The 19,864-nt window shown below is 41.2% G+C and overlaps 1 protein-coding gene across 1 annotated transcript in view; it reads left to right on the top strand.

Annotated features, from left to right (window-relative positions):
- Positions 1-17,124, top strand: part of DPT (dermatopontin) — a 36,511-nt gene extending 19,387 nt beyond the window's left edge. Inside the window, exons 3-4 of the mRNA XM_010836689.1 lie at positions 10,718-10,825; positions 15,992-17,124. Of these exons, the coding sequence (XP_010834991.1) occupies positions 10,718-10,825; positions 15,992-16,058 (175 nt within the window). The 3' untranslated portion in view covers positions 16,059-17,124. The remainder of the gene's footprint in view (positions 1-10,717; positions 10,826-15,991) is intronic.
- The last annotated feature ends 2,740 nt before the right edge of the window (positions 17,125-19,864 follow it).

The raw sequence follows: 19,864 nt of genomic DNA, 5'->3' as shown, positions 1-19,864 counted from the left end.
GGTCAGAGTGCCAAACATAGTATATAATCATAGACTTAAAAAGGACCTGGCCTTTGAGTATATATAAATTCTGATAACTTGCATTGGATGTTGACAACACAACTTGTCCCAAGTTCTTCAGTCTGGAAACAAGTCAGACATTTCTACTCAGAACAAAAGAATAAGTGTCAACATTTGAAGGTTGACTCACTCAAGTGACATATCTCTCCACAGTGTGATGTGATGCTTGGAAAAACAGCCTTGTGGGTCACGCTTATTCTCTGTAACCAAACAACTCCACAGATGCTCAAGTAGGGCACAGTGTCTCTAGGGACAGGCAGCATTTTTCTGTTTGAAGCAGTGATGAATGGTAAATTCAGAGCTCAAAGTCATCTGAGAGCAGAAGCTCTCTGATGGGGCAGGGACTTCAGCCAGCTGTCCAAAATGCCCCCACGCTGTTGTTGTTGCTCAGTCGCTCAGTCGTGTCTGACTCTTTACGACCCCATGAACTGCAACACTCCAGGCTCCTCTGTCCTCCACTGTTTCCTGGAGTTTGCTCAAATTCATGTGCATTGAGTCAGTGATGTTATCTACCCATCTCATTCTCTGTCGTCACCTTCTCCTCCTGCCTTCAATCATCAGGGTCTTTTCCAATGAGTTGGCTCTTAGCATCAGGCAGTGAAAGTATTGCAGCTTCAGCTTCAGCATCAGTCTTTCCAATTAATATTCAGTGTTGATTTCCTCTAGGACTGATTTACTTGGTCTCCTTGTAGTCCAAGGAACTCTCAAGAGTCTTCTCTCCAGCACCTCAGTTTGGAAGCATCAATTCTTCAGCGCTCAGCCTTCTTTACGGTCCAATTCTCACATCCGTGCATGACTGCTGGGAAGTCCTTAGCTTTGGCTTTACAGAACTTTGTCAGCAAATTGATGTATCTGCTTTTTAATACGCTGTCCAGATTTGTCAAAGCTTTCCTTCCAAGGAACAAGCATTGTTTTTTTGTTTGTTTGTTTTTAATTTTGTGGTTACAGTCACCATCCACAGTGATTTTGGAGCCCAAGAAAGTAAAATCTGTCATTGCTTCCACTTTTTCCCCATCTAATTGCCATGAAGTGATGGGACCAGATGCCTCCATAAAGCTGGTCTTACTCCACCATGGTTGGTGAACAGACATGACTAGGGTGTAGGTTATAACTCTGAAAGTTCCTGAATCCGAGACCTAAATGGTCTTACATTCAGGGTAGAGTAGCAGGAGCCCACCAGTTTCTAAGAGGCTAAGAATTTAATGAGCATGGAGCCGTGTATGTGGGACCAAAGTCTTGAGATAAAAGGCTGACAGAGATGAGCAACTTAAGTTACCCAAGACATTAAAATCTCTGGTAACAAAATTTATCCTTGGCCGTGGTCTGCAATGGTCTGCCCATCCTCTCCCACCACCCCACTCTCCCCATTCCTCATCCCACTCCATCACCCAGACTTGACACTGACAGTTGGTAGAATCAAACTGTGGAGAGAGAGAGAAGAATGGAGAGAGGAGATAATTCCTCCAAAAGACACAGAAAGTCCACTTTGAAGTGGTCCCTCTAAGAAAGGCTTCCCTTGACTGGACCTCTTCCTGGTTGTGTGGTGTCAGAGCTGAGAACTACTATGGTTGTCAAGGAAATAGTCCTTTTCCAAAGGTACACTTGGAACAGCACAATGAGATTGCAGGAAGCACTGTGGTATGCAGGGCATGAGTCACTGTCCCGCCGGCATGTCTAGACATTTCAGTGGCATCTTTAAGTTTCCTGAGTCATGACATTCTATGTTTTTCTAAATTGCATGAAACCTCTAGGGCATGAATTAGGTCTTATTTCTCTGGCATCTCAGCATATTGCTTGGCACAAAGTAGGCAATAAATTTTTCAAATGAATAGTTGAGCATCAAAGGCCCCTTGGAACAGTAACAGTAGGGAAACCTGACATTGATATGAGGAGGTTTTATAGTGGAAAAAAGTCTTTCTTCAAGTGCATTATTTTATCCGACCCTTTTAACAGCCCTTCGGAGCGAGAACTGTTTTCCCACACCTTCCCACAGTGAAAGCTCCTGATAACCCTCTTCCTCTAAACCTTCCCTCACATCACTTTAACTAACTTGAATCACCTCCCAGGGAACTGGGCATATGTGGGTGGAAACATTTTTCTCTTCCCACTTGGAAGGCTGTTCTATAGCACTGAGCCTGACATTGAGAAGTGAACATCTATCCTCTCCGAGCTTGCAAGCTTTTAGGGATTCAGGAATAGCACCCTGTGCACAGGAAAAAAAAGTAAATCATCCAAGCAACTCCCACGTAAGTGCGGGATTTATTTGTTTGGTGGGGACCAAGGCGCCGCTCCCATTTGTCTCTGCAGTTTCTCATGAGATATTATAGCATCACTGAAGTCTGGTAAGAAAGCAAATTCCTGATAGAAGCAGACATGGCATCACTCTCAAGTCCCCACTGGGACTGGATACAGACGTAAATGTTGTTACACAGATTTATTTATGTGTGAGAATATGCATTCTTAGTCCATTCATCTGCAAACCACAAACACGTGTCACTGAGGAAGCCACAACCTTTCAGAGACTGAATAATTCCCCAGTCTCCACACAGCTCCAGTGGCTGCTTGCCATGCATCAGGCTGTCCCCCATCAGCACATTGAGGCTGTCCAGGAGTAGACCATGTCGCAGGGACCAACAGTTTTGAATTGAGCATGTGTTTCCTTTCCTAAATGTTTCTTTTCCAGATTCATAGCCTTTCCTCAGGTTCACTGCATAATATGTTTTGACCAAAAAAAAAAAAAAAAAAAACCTTCCTCAGAATCAGCATAGATAACCCATTAGTTTTCCTTCAGCCTTGAGTTTCTATAATGAATTTCTACTATGAGTTTCTATATGAATCTCAGATACTGTATTCTGTTCTCCACTATCTGGTCTCCCCTTCAATTATGCTGAAGTCATAAGCCAGAGATTTTTTTTTTTAATTCCTAGATAGTTCTGGCTAACAACTACAGCAAAACCAGCTCATCTGAATATTCTCCTCTTCCTACCCCAAAGCACTCTATCAAAGCTTATCTTTAACTACTGGTTTCATTGTCCAGCTTTTAATACAAGATGGATAATGTTTGCATTCCCATTTCCCGTGAAACCATGACAGGGACAAAGATGACCTCATAGGCATCTCCATGTGGCATCTGCCCCCCCCCACCCCTGCTCAGATGCCTACTACAGCACTACTCCCAGAAGCCTGGTGGGAAGGGCAGCTTCTACGATGCTTCCTCTGAGCAGGTTGGAAGCTGTTATTACAGAGATGGAGACACCCACATTTTGAGAAAGTAAGACTGGATGTTACATTTTTAAGCAGCCTACATTGAGTTTAGCTGCTTCTGGGGCTTCGATCAACCATCGCCTGGCACTGCATGAAGCATGAAGCACTCATTTTAGGGGCTGATGGGCCCTTTGAGCTTCAGCAAAATCAATCATATCTGTCATCAGTTGGGGTGGCGTGGCTGTCGTAATCATTGTGCCATATTTCTAATTTAGAAATGTATTTGCTGCCTTCATGTCAGTGCTTCCTCCCTTCCTATGTTCAACCTTCAAAAGTAGAAACTTCAGAGATGTGGCTGGTTGTCTAGTAAGTATTGGGTAACATAAGATCAGGTCCCACTTGCTGCTTAGAACAAAGTAAACCTTGCAATTCCAAATTTGTGGCTCTATACTTTCTTATTCACTCTCTTTTATTGTATTCTAGAAATAATCATTCATTCCTCTATTCATTAATTCACTTAATCAGACTGAATATGAATGGATATAAGTAAAGTTCATAAACTTTGATTCAGTTCCTAATGATGATGATAAATTTTATTTTATTTATTAATCTACACCATTATTTCATTTACTTCTGATGCACAGAAATCATAATCTATGGCCCAGATGATAGAACCAGGGTGCAGAAGTTGTGACTTGTTCAAAGTTCTGAACTCAATTCCAACAGGTCTATCTGCCTCCAGATCCCACATGCTTTGCATAGTACTGAGTCCTCTGAATCTCGATGAGAAAATAAGACCTGGAAAATTGGAGTATTAGGTAACAATACAGTGGGCATCTCACAGTGAAAACAGAGAAGAAAGTGGTTATTTTAGCTGGAAGGGAGACACTGCAGGTGGAGTTGTCCCCACCAACTGCGGGATTGGGCAACCATGATGCAGTGTGGCCGGTGAAAACTAACATGAGTCAAAACAAATGTGCTTACTGACCAGCCCTGGGCTTGCAATGGTGAGCTGGAAATTCATTTCCAAGAGAGTGATTTGGAAAATAGTTAGGGACTTTCCTATTCTAATTTAAAATGACAGATATATCTAGAACTGTGTTCCCCCTTTTGTGATACATATTTGAACACTTTGATATATAGTGCTCCAAAATGCCACAAGAGGACAGACATGACCGTATTGAATTCTTTCTCTGACCCCTGGAGTTCAGGGCCTCTCTGCAGAGAAGGGCGCTTTGGTGACTCCAGAGTCATTTAGTCCCACTTGAACTCTTCCCCCAGCTCTTTGCAGAAGTCAGTTGACTCCGAGGTTGCTTTCCTTTATGCATAACTGCAATTGGGTTTTACTTTTTTCATTTTTGCAAAAATAATTCAAATAGGTTCTGATATAGCACCTACTGGGGATGCCAGGCCACAGGCAAATTAGTCTCACCTAAAATTTTCTCATTCTTTGTAGCTTACCTGGCAAAGCATTTATTAATCAAGAGGATTGACCACAAGCAGATTCTGTTTATTTAAGATACTTTTCAGTGATTTGCCTGTCAGAAAGGGGTGTCCTCTTTTTGACTGGATGTGGAATGTAGGCCAATCTCAACATATCCCAAGTCTATAAATGTTGAATTTCTCCACATCCACAGCTGAACTAGATTATAAAAGTGTATATGCTTGTCATATACTAATGACCCCTCAAGGAGCTCACTGTACTGATCACCATTGTGAAACAAGATGCTATACAGTATTCTGTTTTTTGATCAAAAGCTAAATATGTGGTGCTGACAAGTAATAGGACTTTAGAATGTTGTTTAGTCACTAATGTTGTTTAGTCACTAAGTTTTGCGAACCCATGAACTATAGTCTGGGAGGCTCCTCTGTCTATGGGATTTCCCAGGTAAAATACTGGAGTGGATTGCCATTTCCTTCTTCAGGAGATCACTCCTGACCAAGGGGTAAAACCTATGTCTCCTGCATCGCAGGCAGATTTTTTACCACTGAGCCACCTGCAAGGCCCAGAACATTAGAATAGGGTATTTTAAACAAGGTGTTAATTGAGAAGCAGAAAAGTGACATGTTAGTTGCTCAGTCATGTTTTACTCTTTGTGACCCCATGGACTGTAGCCCACCAAGCTCCTCTGTCCATGGAATTCTCCAGGCAAGAATATTGGAGTGGGTTTCCATTTCCTTCTCCAGGGTATCTTCTTGACCCTGGGATTGGAACCTGGGTCTTCTGCTTTGCAGGCAGACTCTTTATCATCTGAGTCATCAGGGAATTCTAGGAAGCATAGAAAATAGAAGTAAGACAGAATTAGAGGCTGGATTGACCAGAAGAAGCTTCTCTAAAATGTTGTTTGAGGATGGGCTGAGCACTAAAGAATGGGATGGGAAATACTGTTTACTCTTGTTTTGAAAAAAGCTGATGTATGGCTTCCTCAGGTAACCCCTTCTAGTTTGTTAACTTGTAGATGCTGGGTTTTCTCCCAGTTTTTAGGGTAGGACATCTGTGGTGTGTGCTTCTCTGGCATCCCACAAAGTGGGATACGGTTGAGGATGTGATACTAACTGATGCTGGGCCATAGGGCATGGCCCCATTTGTTCTCGTGCACACCAGTGAAGTACACAGCCTAAAAGTGGAGCCTCTGGGATGACCCCCAAAGAATCCAGTTGTCCTACTTGCTGACAGGTCAGACATGTAACAAATAGATGCTGGTGCTACAAGGCCTGACCTTGTGTTCAAGTCTCAGTAATCAATAATAAATGGCTTCCTGAATGTCTCAGTGGTAAAGAATCTGCCTGCAATACAGGACATGAGGGTACAATCCCTGGGTTGGGAATATACTCTAGAGAGGGAAATGGCAACTCATTCCAGTATTCTTGTCTGGGAAATCCCATCGACAGAACCTGGTGGACTATAGTCTATGGGACTGCAAAAGAGTCAGACATGACTTAGCAACTAAACAAAACAAATCAATAATAAAGGTGAAGTTTGATAAAATCTATACTGAGTCACTTTCTGTTGAGAAAGAGTCAAAACCCTTTCCTTTAACTATTAAAAATTGCATAAATTCTCAAGCAAACCTCCAACAATAAGTAAATTGTCCTTTTTAAATTCTATCTCTACTCTCCTTTTTAAAATGAATGTGATGATATATATCTGAGTAAGGTCTGTGACATGTCATGTTCTCATAGAAAAGGAGAATGCCATCTGTCAGCTGTGGCTCAACTTGTGGTTACGTACTGGACAGCAATCATTTATTGATTCTAGCTGAATCCATTGATAATTTCAAAGCTTTAATAATCTTAGATGAGAAAATCCTGTATCTGTTTTAAAAATCACCTCCATTTGCAAGGGCCTTCTTCAATTCATACCTAAGACATTAATAAATTTCTTTCCATCTTCTTCAAACTTATCTAATTCAAGAAATTGTACAAGTGGTTCTATGTTATCAAGTTCTCACTTAGTTTTGAAACAACCTTCTGGTCCTGTCCCCTTGCCTACAGTTCAGTTCAGTCACTCAGTCGTGCCCAACTCTTGGTGACCCCATGGACTGCAGCATACCAGGCTTCCTTGTCGGTCACCAACTCCCAAAACTTGCTCAGACTCATGTCCAACAAGTCGGTGATGCCATACTCTTGCCTATAGATGGCATTAAAAGTAGTTTACAGTGAGAAATTATGCTCCAGTAGCCACTCATCCAAAAGTGATAGGGGAAACACACACAGAGGGACAATTAGCTCTTTGTAAAGGGATATATAAGGATCCTGATAGAAGAGCTTCAGTAGTAGACTCATTTCAGTAAATTGCATAAAAACGTCCATATAATCAAAGCTATGTTTTTTCCAGTAGTCATGTATGGATTGTCAGAGTTGGTCCATAAAGAAAACTGAGCACTGAACAATTGATATTTTTGAATTGTGGTCCTGGATAAGACTCTTGAGAGTCCCTTGGACTGCAAGGAGATCAACGAATCAATCTGAAAGGAAATCAACCCTGAATATTCATTGGAAGGACTGATGCTGAAGATGAAGCCCCAATACTTGGGCCACCTAATGTGAAGAGCTAAGTCATTGGAAAAGACCCTGATGCTGGGAAAGATTGAAGGCAAAAGGAAGAGGAGGCAGCAGAGGATGAGATGGTTAGATAGCATCACTGACTTTGAGCAAACTCATGGAGAGAGTGGAGGACAGGGAAGCCAGGCATGCTGGAGTCCATGGGGTCACAAAGAGTCAGACACAACTTAGTGACTGAACAACAGCAATGTTACTGACAGAACTTTCTCTTCTTCTTGCAAGGGAAGGCCTGTTTGATTGTTTTAATTGGTCTGGAAATGTATGGCAGTGCTCAGTATGAAGTGTACTTTGCCATAAAACTGCCTGCCGTGACCTGGTAATCCACAAGGAATCTGGAACCACACTGAACTCCTCCCCTTCTGCCCTCAGGAAGCCCATCACCATAGTTTATGAAACCCTTATCTTGTGCTTCCTTGTAGTCTCTTTTAATTTCCTGACAAGTTCCTATGTCCTTGTCCCCGTGTCTTGTTCTGAACGTTTAAATTCTATTTTTTCCTTCTGAGGAGTTATTACTAGAGCTTTCACTTATTGGAATATTTTGTGTGTGCATGACATCCTCAGAAACTAAATGGAGGCACATTTATCTTGTTCTAAAATTCAGAATCCTGACTGTATTGAAACAGCAGTTCCCTCTATGAATGGTGTTTGAGAGGCTTATTGATTGGGGCTCTTTCTTCCTCTGTATTTTTACTTTCATAAAGTAGAAATAATTTTTACCAAAACCCAAACTCTTGCCTTACCCTCTTAATCAAAGATTCTGTAAAATAATCTACACTTGACCTCATGATTTTATAACAAAAACAAAGCAACATGAAAATCCCCAATATCAAGTAAGAACAAAAAACTGGCTGGGACCAAGATGGAAATACACAAATAAGCATGTATGACACCTTCCTGAGGGTATTCTAGAAATTTACTGAACAGCAATCCCCCACAGAGAAACCTCATAGACAAACTGTCAGTTGAACAGGAGACTTTTGGTCTGGCCACTACCAAAAATGAAGCCATAGAAACTGGTAGTTGAAAAAAGCAATGGATAACTTTTGTCCCCCTTTGAAGATTAAAATGTCATTTTTTAAAAAATGCAAGCCTCTCTTTCCCATTTCATTCCAAATGTATTTAACTATCCAAATAATCTGAAAGTAGATCAGTAAAAACTTAAAAAAATATCAGTCTAGCATAATGATTTCCAATAGTTTTGGGAACTGGATTTAGCTTAATGTAGTGTTGCCTTGGGGCTTTCCTGGTGGCTCAGATGGTAAAGAATCTGCCTATAAAACAGGAGACCCAGTTTCAACCCATGGATCAGAAAGATCCCCTGAGATGGTAATCGCAACCCACTCCAGTATCCTTGCCTGGAGAATTCCATGGACAGAGGAGTCTGGTGGGCTATAGTCTATGGGGTCACAAAGAGTCAGACATGACTGAGTGACTACTGTACACTATTACCTTAGGTGGATTTCTGCCTTAGCACATCTTAAAATGTTTGGCAATCAACTTTTATATATTGTATCTAAAGAGTGCTCTAAAAATTCTGGAAAATATTTTGTGCTCCCTGATGTAAGAAAAAATGCATTCTACTCCATCTCTTTTAATCCTAATTTTCATTATCAACAAATCCCTCCTCTGGGTAAACTTGAATCTAGCACTTGTTAGAATCCTCAGGGATCACAAACCAACAGAATCCAAATGAAAACCTATTAGGGCCATTTATGAGTCATTTAATGTTTTCATTAGGAAGAGAAAGTCCTTGTTCTGAGTCTCCTTGGAAGCACAAAATAGGGTTCTGCTTTAGCCTGTTTCCTTCCATAAATATTAAGCAGAAACACATGGAACCCACTCTAGATAGGGCTTGGTGTTCTGATAGAGCATAATTATGTCTTGAGAAGAGAAGAATCAGAGAACAAGAACAAGTGCATAATGTGGGAAAAGAAACGGTTATGAACAAAGAGAGTGAAGTTTTAGGTTCCAGTTTGGGCTTCCCTGATGGCTCAGAGGGTAAAGCGTCTGCCTGCAATGCAGGAGACCTGGGTTCGATCCCTGGGTTGGGAAGATCCTCTGGAGAAGGAAATGGCAACCCACTGTGGTATCCTTGCCTGGAAAATCCCATGAACAGAGAAACCTGGTAGGCTATAGTCCATGGGGTCTCAAATAGTTGGAGACGACTGAACAACTTCAACTTCAATAACTCAGGTTATCTTGTGTTAACTTGTTGCATCGAAGCTTGAGAATCTTCTAAGAGACCTTCCAGTTTATGAATCAGGCTTTTAAGATCTCATGACAATCCTTGCAGTATTAAGTCTACATTTAGGGAGATCTTTATATCATCAACATACAATGACCTGTGACCCCAAATCAGATTAAATTACTGACACTATTTGTTTCCCAAGCAGTTTGGGGGTGCAGATAAAGACTTTGGGGAACACATATCATACCGAAAGGATATTTTGATCCTGAAGATCCCCAGTGGTGAAGCATTATAAGAGCCAGGAAATTCTAGATTTATTCTAGTGGACCACAACGAGCCTGCCCAGGGAGAGGCCAGGGCTTGGCTTAATCTTGGAGGAGAAAGAAGGAAATGTGAAGGAGGAAGAAGACACAAAATTTCTCCTAACAATTCAACTCCTACCACGTGTCATACTTATTTGTGTTAATCCAAATGACAAACCTGTAAGGTAACTTTCATTCTTCTATAGACCAGGAAACAGATTAAATGACTCTCTCAAGGCTATTTATTTATTCAAAAAATACTTACTATGTACCAGGAACTGTTTTAGGTGCCAAATAAACAATGGCAGACTAGGTAAAAACTATTTTTATACAGCCTATATTTTATTTTAATATTTTTCAAATACAGTTAAAAAAGTGCATATTAAATTATCAGACCATACAAATAACATATAAATACATGCACACATATATATTTGAAACAAAGTTTTTATCTACATACACAATAACTTTAGTATGTACAATGCAGTCTCTGATATTTTCTATTCAATCTCTTCTTCTTTTTTAAAGCTCAGCTGGTCCTAACCAATTAAACTGATTTCATGATCTACTAGTAAGTTACAACCTGTATTTTGAAAGCATGGTTCTGGTTAACTGGATTGGAATGAACTAATACTGATATTAGTCAATGTTTCCTCAAGGCCTGAGGAGCTCGCTGTATCTTTTTTAGTGTCTAGTTTAGTGGCAAGGAGGAACATGAGACATGAGAGAAAACTGTCCATCTTTTTGCAGCCTGGAATGGTTTAGCAGAGGTCATCCAGCTCTGATTTGGGTCTCCCATAATGTTGAAACTGTATCTCTCCTTTATAACATGTTTTCTGTTTGCTCCCAGCAGTATAGTTTTATCTTTTCCCTCTAACCTTTTGTTCTTCCCACATAGGCTGACAACAGAATATCCAGGCCACTATGGTGAGGAGATGGACATGATTTCCTACAATTATGATTATTATATGCGAGGGGCAACAACCACTTTCTCTGCAGTGGAAAGGTGAGCCTTCCCCATGGGCAAGGTTGGAGTGGTCAGAACCAGCTCTCTGCAAGGGTCATATCTGCAGGATTTTTGATCTGGGGTTTTCCCTGTTTTAGTTTCCTACTTGGTCTAGGTTAACTAAAAGATTGACATGACAATGGAAAACAATGGGAATTGAACCTACTTCGTGGAGCAGCTCACCCTTGGAGATGAGGATGGGTTCCAGATTGCTCAGAGCAGGAGATGCCAAGTTGGTATTCCATGATGGTTTATGCTCTTCCCTCTACTCAGTCTTAAAAAGCACTTTTTTTCCTGCCAAACATGTTAGAGAGGACAAAAATGATTAAAAGAGTGCCCAGTGTCAAAATGAACCCTCTCCAATACCACTTCTCTATATGATCCTCACTTTGGGTTGTGGGAAGGGAGAGAAAAGAGAAGAGAGGGGACTGGAGATGAGAAACACACAAAACTCACCAACTATATTTAGAAACAATGATCCAGCAATCCCACTGCTGGGCATACACACTGAGGAAACCAGAAGGGAAAGAGACACGTGTACCCCAATGTTCATCGCAGCACTGTTTATAATAGCCAGGACATGGAAGCAACCTAGATGCCCATCAGCAGATGAATGGATAAGAAAGCTGTGGTACATATACACAATGGAGTATTACTCAGCCATTAAAAAGAATACATTTGAATCAGTTCTAATGAGATGGATGAAACTGGAACCTATTATACAGAGTGAAGTAAGCCAGAAAGAAAAACACCAATACAGTATACTAACGCATATATATGGAATTTAGAAAGATGGTAACAATAACCCTGTGTATGAGACAGCAAAAGAGACACTGATGTATAGATCAGTCTTATGGACTCTGTGGGAGAGGGAGAGGGTGGAGAGATTTGGGAGAATGACATTGAAACATGTATAATATCATGTATGAAACGAGTCGCCAGTCCAGGTTCGATGCACGATACTGGATGCTTGGGGCTGGTGCACTGGGATGACCCAGAGGGAGGGTATGGGGAGGGAGGAGGGAGGAGGGTTCAGGATGGGGAACACAGTTATACCTGTGGCGGATTCATTTCGATATTTGGCAAAACTAATACAATATTGTAAAGTTTAAAAATAAAATAAAATTTTTAAAAAAATGGAGAACTTCAGAGAAAAACAGTACTAATTTTTTAAAACCCCTTTCTCTCATAATCAGTTTCCAATTTTATCACAAATACATCAAAGCAAAACAATAAGAGGAAAATAAAAATTCTTCTCCCTGCTAATAAAGAAAGAGATATGAATAAATTCAGGTGTTAGAAGGTTGATTTGACCTACTTATAGTTAGGTGATCATCACTTTGCACAGCAAATGAATTCCTGAAAAGTTACCAATAACTGTTTAGCAAATGAACAAAACCTAACTCATTAATTCATTAAATAATAGAATGACAAATTTGGTTGGGACATTTTGGTGTATATTTATGTTTTTAAGTGCAATGATATCATACCTAATTGGAGTTAACTTATTTAATATGACCTTTAATTAAAAAAAAATTAAACAGAAAAAACAAACATGAACGAAATCTGAAAAGATGCAATACAGGTTTCAGGCTCAATGAACAAAAACCCTTACATTTATTCATAGAAAACCCCCTCAGTTCTCACACATTAATTGTTTGCATTTTACATACCTTTTTATCTAGCTTAGTTATTATTTTCTCAACCCACATTTTGAAAGCATGGTTCTGGTTGACTTGATTGGAATGAACTAATATTGATATTAGTCAATGTTTCCTCAAGGCCTGAGGAGCTCGCTATATCTTTTTTAGTGTCTAGTTTAGTGGCAAGAAGGAACATGAGACATGAGAGAAAACTGTCCATCTTTTTGCAGCCTGGAATGGTTTAGCAGGCAAATTAAAAAATAAACTACAGTGAGCTATAAACTCACACCAGGCAGAATGGCCATCATCAAAAAATCTACAAGCAATAAATTCTGGAGAGGGTGTGGAGAAAAGGGAACCCTCTTACACTGTTGGTGGGAATGTAAATTGATACAGCCACTATGGAAGATGGTCTGGAGATTCTTTAAAAAGCTAGGAATAAAATCATCATATGATCCAGCAATCCCACTCCTAGGCATATGCCCTGAGGAAACCAAAATTGAAAAAAACACATGTATCCCACTATTCTTAGCAGCATTATTTACAATAGCTAGAACATGGAAGCAACCTAGATGTCCATTGACAGATGGATGGATAAAGAAGCTGTGGTACATATACACAAAGGAATATTTTTCAGCTGTAAAAAAGGAACACATTTGAATCAGTTCTAGTGAGGTGGATGAACCTAGAGACACAGAGAGTGAAGTAAGAAAGATAAATATCGTATACTAATGCATGTGTATGCAATCTAGAAAAATGGTACTGATGAATTTATTTGCAGGGTAGCAATGGAGAAACAGACATAGAGAATAGACTTATGGAGGGAGAGGGTGAGATGTGTGGAGTGAGTACCATGGAGACATACATTACCATATGTAAAATAGATAGCCAATGGGAATTTGCTGTATGACTCAGGAAACTCAAACAGGGGCTCTGTAACAATCTAGAGGGGTGGGATGGGGAGGGAGATGGGAGGGAGGTTCAAGAGGGAGGGGACATATGTATTCCTATGGCTGATTCATGTTGATATTTGACAGAAAACAACAAAATTATGTAAAGCAATTATCTTTCAATTAAAAAAAAAATTTTAATGAATAGGGAAGATATTACTTCTCACCAGTTAAAATAAAACAGCTGAATGATGTGACACACATAAAACTATATTTAAGAAAAAGAAAAGGAAAAACCTAAGAACTCAAAGCCCTGAAGGGCAACTCTGGACAACAGTATAGAAGGCTGCTCAATGTTCCTAATGACGTTTCCAACTCAATGAGAAAATTAGTTCGGCATTTTCTGTTTAAGGAGACAGGAAGGAATACAGTAAAGAGAGTACACCATCCAAAATTTCCTCAAAATAAATATATTTTGACAGCTAAAATGTCCAGTGGCTATTGACTTGGACATTTTCAGTTATGTAGTTTAACCTAAAATCTTGGAAAACTGAGCTGTTATATCATGCATTTGCTTACAATTAATATACCCATGCAATTTTGCCACGGTCACTAACAATCAGTGGTGTGAAGATCCACAACTTGGATTTCTCCCGCTCTGCTGAAAAATGCTGAGGTCATCACCTTCAAGAAATATTTTCAGTGTAGGACTCATTGGGCAAGAGCTTTTCCTCCACAGGCAGATCATAGTGGTTTTCTCCTGGAATGGAGTTGCCCAGCTGGGGCACAGATAGCTCTTTGTTGCAGGAGCCTTTCCCATGCATTCCAGATGTTCAGCAGCAGCCGGACCCCTCCACACTAGATGACAATAGTGACCTCCCCTCCCCCAGAGTTGTGACAACAACAACAATAAAAAACTCTGAGAAGCAAAACTGCCCCTTCTTGAGAACCACCATCCAGGAGGGAAATCAGAGACTAAGCCTGATTCTTATAACTTGGTTCTTTTACAACCAAGTCTAAATTTTGCTTAGCATCAATTAAAGCCTTTTGAAAGAGCAGCGTGAATGCCTGGCTCAAGATCTTATTTAGCTATGTCTGTTGGCATAGAGATAAATCAGACTTGTCTACAGTAATGAAATTTATTTCATAAACTCACATGCCACCGATTTCCTAACCTCCATCTGAAACAAGCCATGTTCTCTGTTAACAACTGCAGGAATAAATACTAATAAATAACTGGTTACCCAGGCTCTTGATAACTTTTTATACTTGGGCAGCCTATGCCCATTACTCTAAACAACCTCGAGCAGCAGACTCAAATTACAAAGCCTGCCTTACTGTGTGAGCAGCCTGTTCCATAGCTGTTGGCAAGAGTTACCTCCCAGAACTTGAGAGTGGTCAGTCCCACCTTCCAGATTTGCAGCTTGATAACGATCTTATCAGTGTTGGTGTCTAAGAAAAATCTGGGAAGAAGCCTTTCAGACTGAAGAGGAAGAAGAATATTCTAAGGTTAAATGACCCCACTGTGCTTGAGAAGCATTTGCGTGGCTATATACGGAATGACTTTTTTTGCCCTTCATCAAGACTTTGCAAAAGATATGACAGCCGTGTTCTCAATGGGGGTATGGGTGTCAAGTTACGGAGTCATTGTGGTATCAGATAAAGAGCAAGATTTGAGTCCAACAAACTTGGAACTTGCAATTGTCATCTAATTATGTTAATAAAGTTCATGTTTCTCTGAGTCCACTTCTCCACCTAAACAATGACATATTGTGAGGATTAAATGAGAAAATATGTAAAGCATCTAGTACAATGCTGGACATATTGGAGGACTCAGCGAATAGTGGTTACAGTTGTCATTACCATCGCTGCTATCGTTGTTAAATAGTATCAGACCAGAAGAGTACTACGCAGAGTAGGCTTTCAATATATTTTTGTTAAATAGGTGAACAAAGGACTTGGGCTAGTCCTTAGCAAAGAATGTTCCTTGAAAGGCATCCACACTATATTTTTCAAAACTAAACAATTCTATGTTTTCTCATACCTATGCCTGACCATCTAAACAAATATGCAATTCAGTTTCTGTCATGCAAAAATAACAAGGACTTTCCTTTTCATGTTAAGGCTTTTAGAGTTGTTTTCTCTCTGTCCATTTCCCTGTGATAGTGTTTTCTGAAGAGGGTACAGCACAGAGCCCAGCACATTGTACGTTCTCAGAAAAAGAAAGAATGAGCGATGGATAGCCAATGTAAGAGATGATTCTCAACAATGAAATGAAGAAAATGTTAAATAAATGCTTTTATCCCAAGCTGTTAACCTGTATGTCCAAGAAGGTGCTTTTGAGATGGACCAGTGATCAGCTGATCACTGGTGATAAACAGGACCTAAACACACTGGCAACCTAGTTAGTCCCGTCCAAGATGCACCTTGAACTGGGAGGAGGGGTCCAGGAGTCCTGACCTCATAGACAATTACCAATAGGTTTTCTAGAGACTCCTTAGAGATGTTTCCTGAGAGGAAAGTGAGATTAGCTGTCCCTTAAGTGCCTAAATTCTCCAAAGATTGCTCATTGCTTTATTCTTCCCAAGGTGTCTTTTCTCACTGACATTAGCTCTCTGACTCTCTCCCTACAGGGATCGCCAGTGGAAATTCATAATGTGCCGGATGACTGACTATGACTGTGAATTTGCAAATGTTTAGATCTGCAACCTACCAATCTGAGTGAAGGGAAGAGGTCCAGGAGGCCTGAGGACTCCACAGATGTTAACATCAGCAGGGACTCCTAAGTGGTTTCTGTTGCTCTCTTTTCTTCTGCTCAAGCTGGTTGGTAGCTGGAATGCCAGTTTTCTGGGCCTTCTGACTAGTATCACGCTTATAATAAAATCCCTAATTTCTCACTTTCAACATGTTCCATAGAAACCCTTTTGTATGAGTGACGATGGCTCTGTTGCACACCATATATTCTGTGTGCACAGGCACAGCCTGAAAACAAGCCTAGTTGCTTGAGCACCTGTCTCAGCCTTGCTGTTGCTTTTACTACCCAGTGAGTTGCCTAGTGCTGAGCAGTACCTGTGAGGAGGTTTAGTAGTGGAATGAAGGGGCAGAAATTGAAGAAGGGGACCAGGAATGCTCTCTGGAGCTCTGTCTGTTTGAAGGAAACCTAGGATCTTCACAGAGAACAGACCTTCTGCCTTAGGGCGACCTGCTTCCACTCTCCCACTCCGCATAAGCCAAGCTTGCCTAGAAGTTCAAGTGCAGAGCTCTGTGCTCCAGGAGGGAGGAGACTGGGAGGTGAAATGGGGAGGTGAAACTGTTTGGGCCTGAAAGACTGAGGATTGGAAGAATTTCCTAAACTGGAAGAAGATTGTTACATGCCCAGTAATGAAAATGAGCATAGGAACCAGAGAAACCTGTGAGAATCAGTCTCAAGTAAGACAAAAACAAGGAGGATGAGAGAGGTCAGAGAATGGGACTCAAGTTAGGAACCTGGAGGAAAACTGAAAAAGGAGTTTGACTTGCCAGCACTTGGAAAAACCGGCAAAGGCCCTGTAGTTGTGCGAGCTACTGGCAAACTCATGTTGACTGGTTTCCATTTTCTGGATGGAAAAGGCTGCCCTGGGGGATCTACTTCTTTTCAATGTGTAGTTTAGGGGTGTCTTTTGCAGAGATGGCACTATCGTTCCTCCTCCTGTGATGTCCCCATCCCCAGCCCTTTGTACTCTCTTCATCATAAAAAGAATAAAAATATTAACATTCACTATGTTGCAAATATTAAGGGTCATTTTTCTCTCTCTGTGGGAAGCCACTTCAATCATGTCTGACTCTTTGCGATCCTACGGATTGTAGCCCTCCATGCTCCTCTGTCCATGGGATTCTCCAGGCAAGAATACTGGGGTGAGTTGCCATTTCCTTCTCCATTTTGCTCTCTGCTGCTGCTGCTGCTAAGTCACTTCAGTCGTGTCCGACCCCATAGACGGCAGCCCACCAGGCTCCCCCGTCCCTGGGGTTCTCCAGGCAAGAACACTGGAGTGGGTTGCCATTTCCTTCTCCAATGCATGGAAGTGAAAAGTGAAAGTGAAGTCGCTCAGTCGTGTCCGACTCTTAGCGACCCCATGGACTGCAGCCCACCAGGCTCCTCCATCCATGGGATTTTCCAGGCAAGAGTACTGGAGTGGGGTGCCATCGCCTTCTCCGACTTTGGTCTCTACTCTTCCCCTTTCTGATTATTCAGAAAATATAGCTTCTCATTGTGATTTGTGCCAAGCACCATGCAGGGCACCAGGAATCCAATAATGATAATGACAGAGTATGAGAAATCCAATAAATAAAGCATAAAGTGCTAAGTGCTTTCATTAAGGATTGGATAAAGGGTGGAATCACATTTCTTTGCCTTTGAATCTAGCTGATTTGTCCTCAGCATCCTACAGACCTCCTCATGCCAATGTGTCACATGATTTTTGACTACTTTCTTTATCCACACAGTTTGCCTTTTCTTTTCAAATCTGTGCTGTGCTTCCCTTCTCTTCTCTCTCAGGAGACCCAGGCAGGCAGGCAAATCCACAGGGATCACCTACCTTGTTAGGCAACCCATCCAGGTGGCCAAGACAGTGAATCTCAGCCAGTGAAGCTGGCATTTCCCAGTGAGACCTCAGTATTAGGAAGAGAAAGGCAGAGCTAAGGATGTCCTCCTTTGACTTAACGCTGAGGTCCTTTTTCACATTATGTTTCTGCTTTATTTCTTCCATTTCCCTGTTTCCACGTCTCTGGCAATTTTCATTTATACCAAGCTTCCCTGTGTTTTTTTTCTCACAAACAGCACCATTAATATTTTAGCAATTGCAGCTTTGGGTCAGGATGGCAGCCAGGAAATGGACTTAGCCGGGTGTGTGGAGCACAGCTGGAAGAGAGACAAGCAATGCAGACTGGCTGACTTAGCAGCCATGAAGGAAACCAAAGGCTGGGGAGGAGGTGGGGGAGTAGGGCACCAGGACGCCGGAGGCTCGGGTTGGAGAGGTACAACTGGGAGCAGCAGTCCAGGAGACTGCCAGACAGCACAAGTCACGGAAAAAAAGTAATACAGCAATCCAATATATGTCTGTGCCAAGTAGAATAAATAGAGAGAAGAACTAAGAGAAAAGCTATTTTTGCATATAGGCCGAGGACAATAACAGGAAAGTCATCATCAGCTTGGTCCAAATCTGAATTTATACTTTTTTTTTTTTTTTTTGGTCAACCTCAATCAGAAGAAACCAAGTGCCAGATTGAGGCTTCATCCCTGATCTTCTGACTGTGATCTCTCTCTGTGCTCTCATTACTCCAATCTTTCTAGTAACCTGCACACAACCTTAGACAAACCACCTCCCCACTCTATGAGGAATTTATCCAGGTGATATTGTGGTTTCTTGCAACCCCAGAAATCCTGTGAATGCTGAACAATCTGTCCCAGATTGTTTACAAATTCCTAAGGCATTTTCTTCCAGGGAAGAAGCCTGGGATGGGATTTGAAAACGTAGTTCCTGCCCCTGGCTCTGACAACAAGTGGCTGTGTACTATTAGACAGATCCCCAAGCCCACTCTTTCCTCATCTGCCTGGTTATGAGCAGGAGTCCCTTTTCCAGTAACTTCACAAGAGGGTGGTCACAAAAAAATGGGAAGAAAAGAGATTTGATTCCTGCCTCACCGGGCCTACAGTCTGACAGAAAGAGATGAGAAAACAGACAATGAAGACACAAGTGCAGGAAAGTTTCCTGAAGAAGCCAAGACCATGACTGGCCCTGAAGGACCTGTAGAACTTGTGAAGTGAGTGCAAGAAGGCCCTGGATTCCAACAGTCAGGGCACAGATCCTTGTTCCATCACTTATCAGCTGCATGACCAAGGCTCAGTCACCTACTTTCCCTAACACTCTATTTCCTTACCAGTAAAGACAATAATTTGAGATGGAAATGGCAACCCACTCCAGTGTCCTGGGAAATCCCATGGATAGAGAAGCCTAGTACAGCCCATGGGGTCACAAAAGAGTTGGACACTACTTAGCAACTAAACAACACAAATAAACCTTTTTTTCTTTGGAATCCTAACTCTATAAAAGTCACTAAAATCCACCTGCAAAGCATAAGATGTGAGTTCAGTCCCTGGGCCAGGAAGATCCCCTGGAGAATGAAATGGCAACCCACTCCAGTATTCTTGGCTAGAAAATCCCATGGGCAAGAGCCTGGTGGGCTACAGTCCATAGGGTCACAGGAGTTGGACATGGCCTAGTGACTAAACAACAACAAAGACAATAGTAGCACCCACACTGTGGGATTCTTGTAAGATTAAATACAATCTCATAGTGTCTTGCACTAATAAGGACCCAATAAATGTAGTAAGAGAAATAGAATATTATTAGCATACTTTAGAAATAATGTTCCTTGTGTAAATTGGATATTGGTATAGATGAAGAAAAGGAAAATTCATAGAAGAGGTGAGATCAGTTTTGCTATCATTCACTTATTTATTCATTTAT

Source organism: Bison bison, unplaced genomic scaffold (genome assembly GCF_000754665.1).
Source record: "Bison bison bison isolate TAMUID 2011002044 unplaced genomic scaffold, Bison_UMD1.0 scf7180017864064, whole genome shotgun sequence".
NCBI lineage: Eukaryota > Metazoa > Chordata > Mammalia > Artiodactyla > Bovidae > Bison > Bison bison.
Note: the sequence above shows the minus strand (reverse complement) of the source record. Positions and strands in the feature narration are given on the sequence as shown.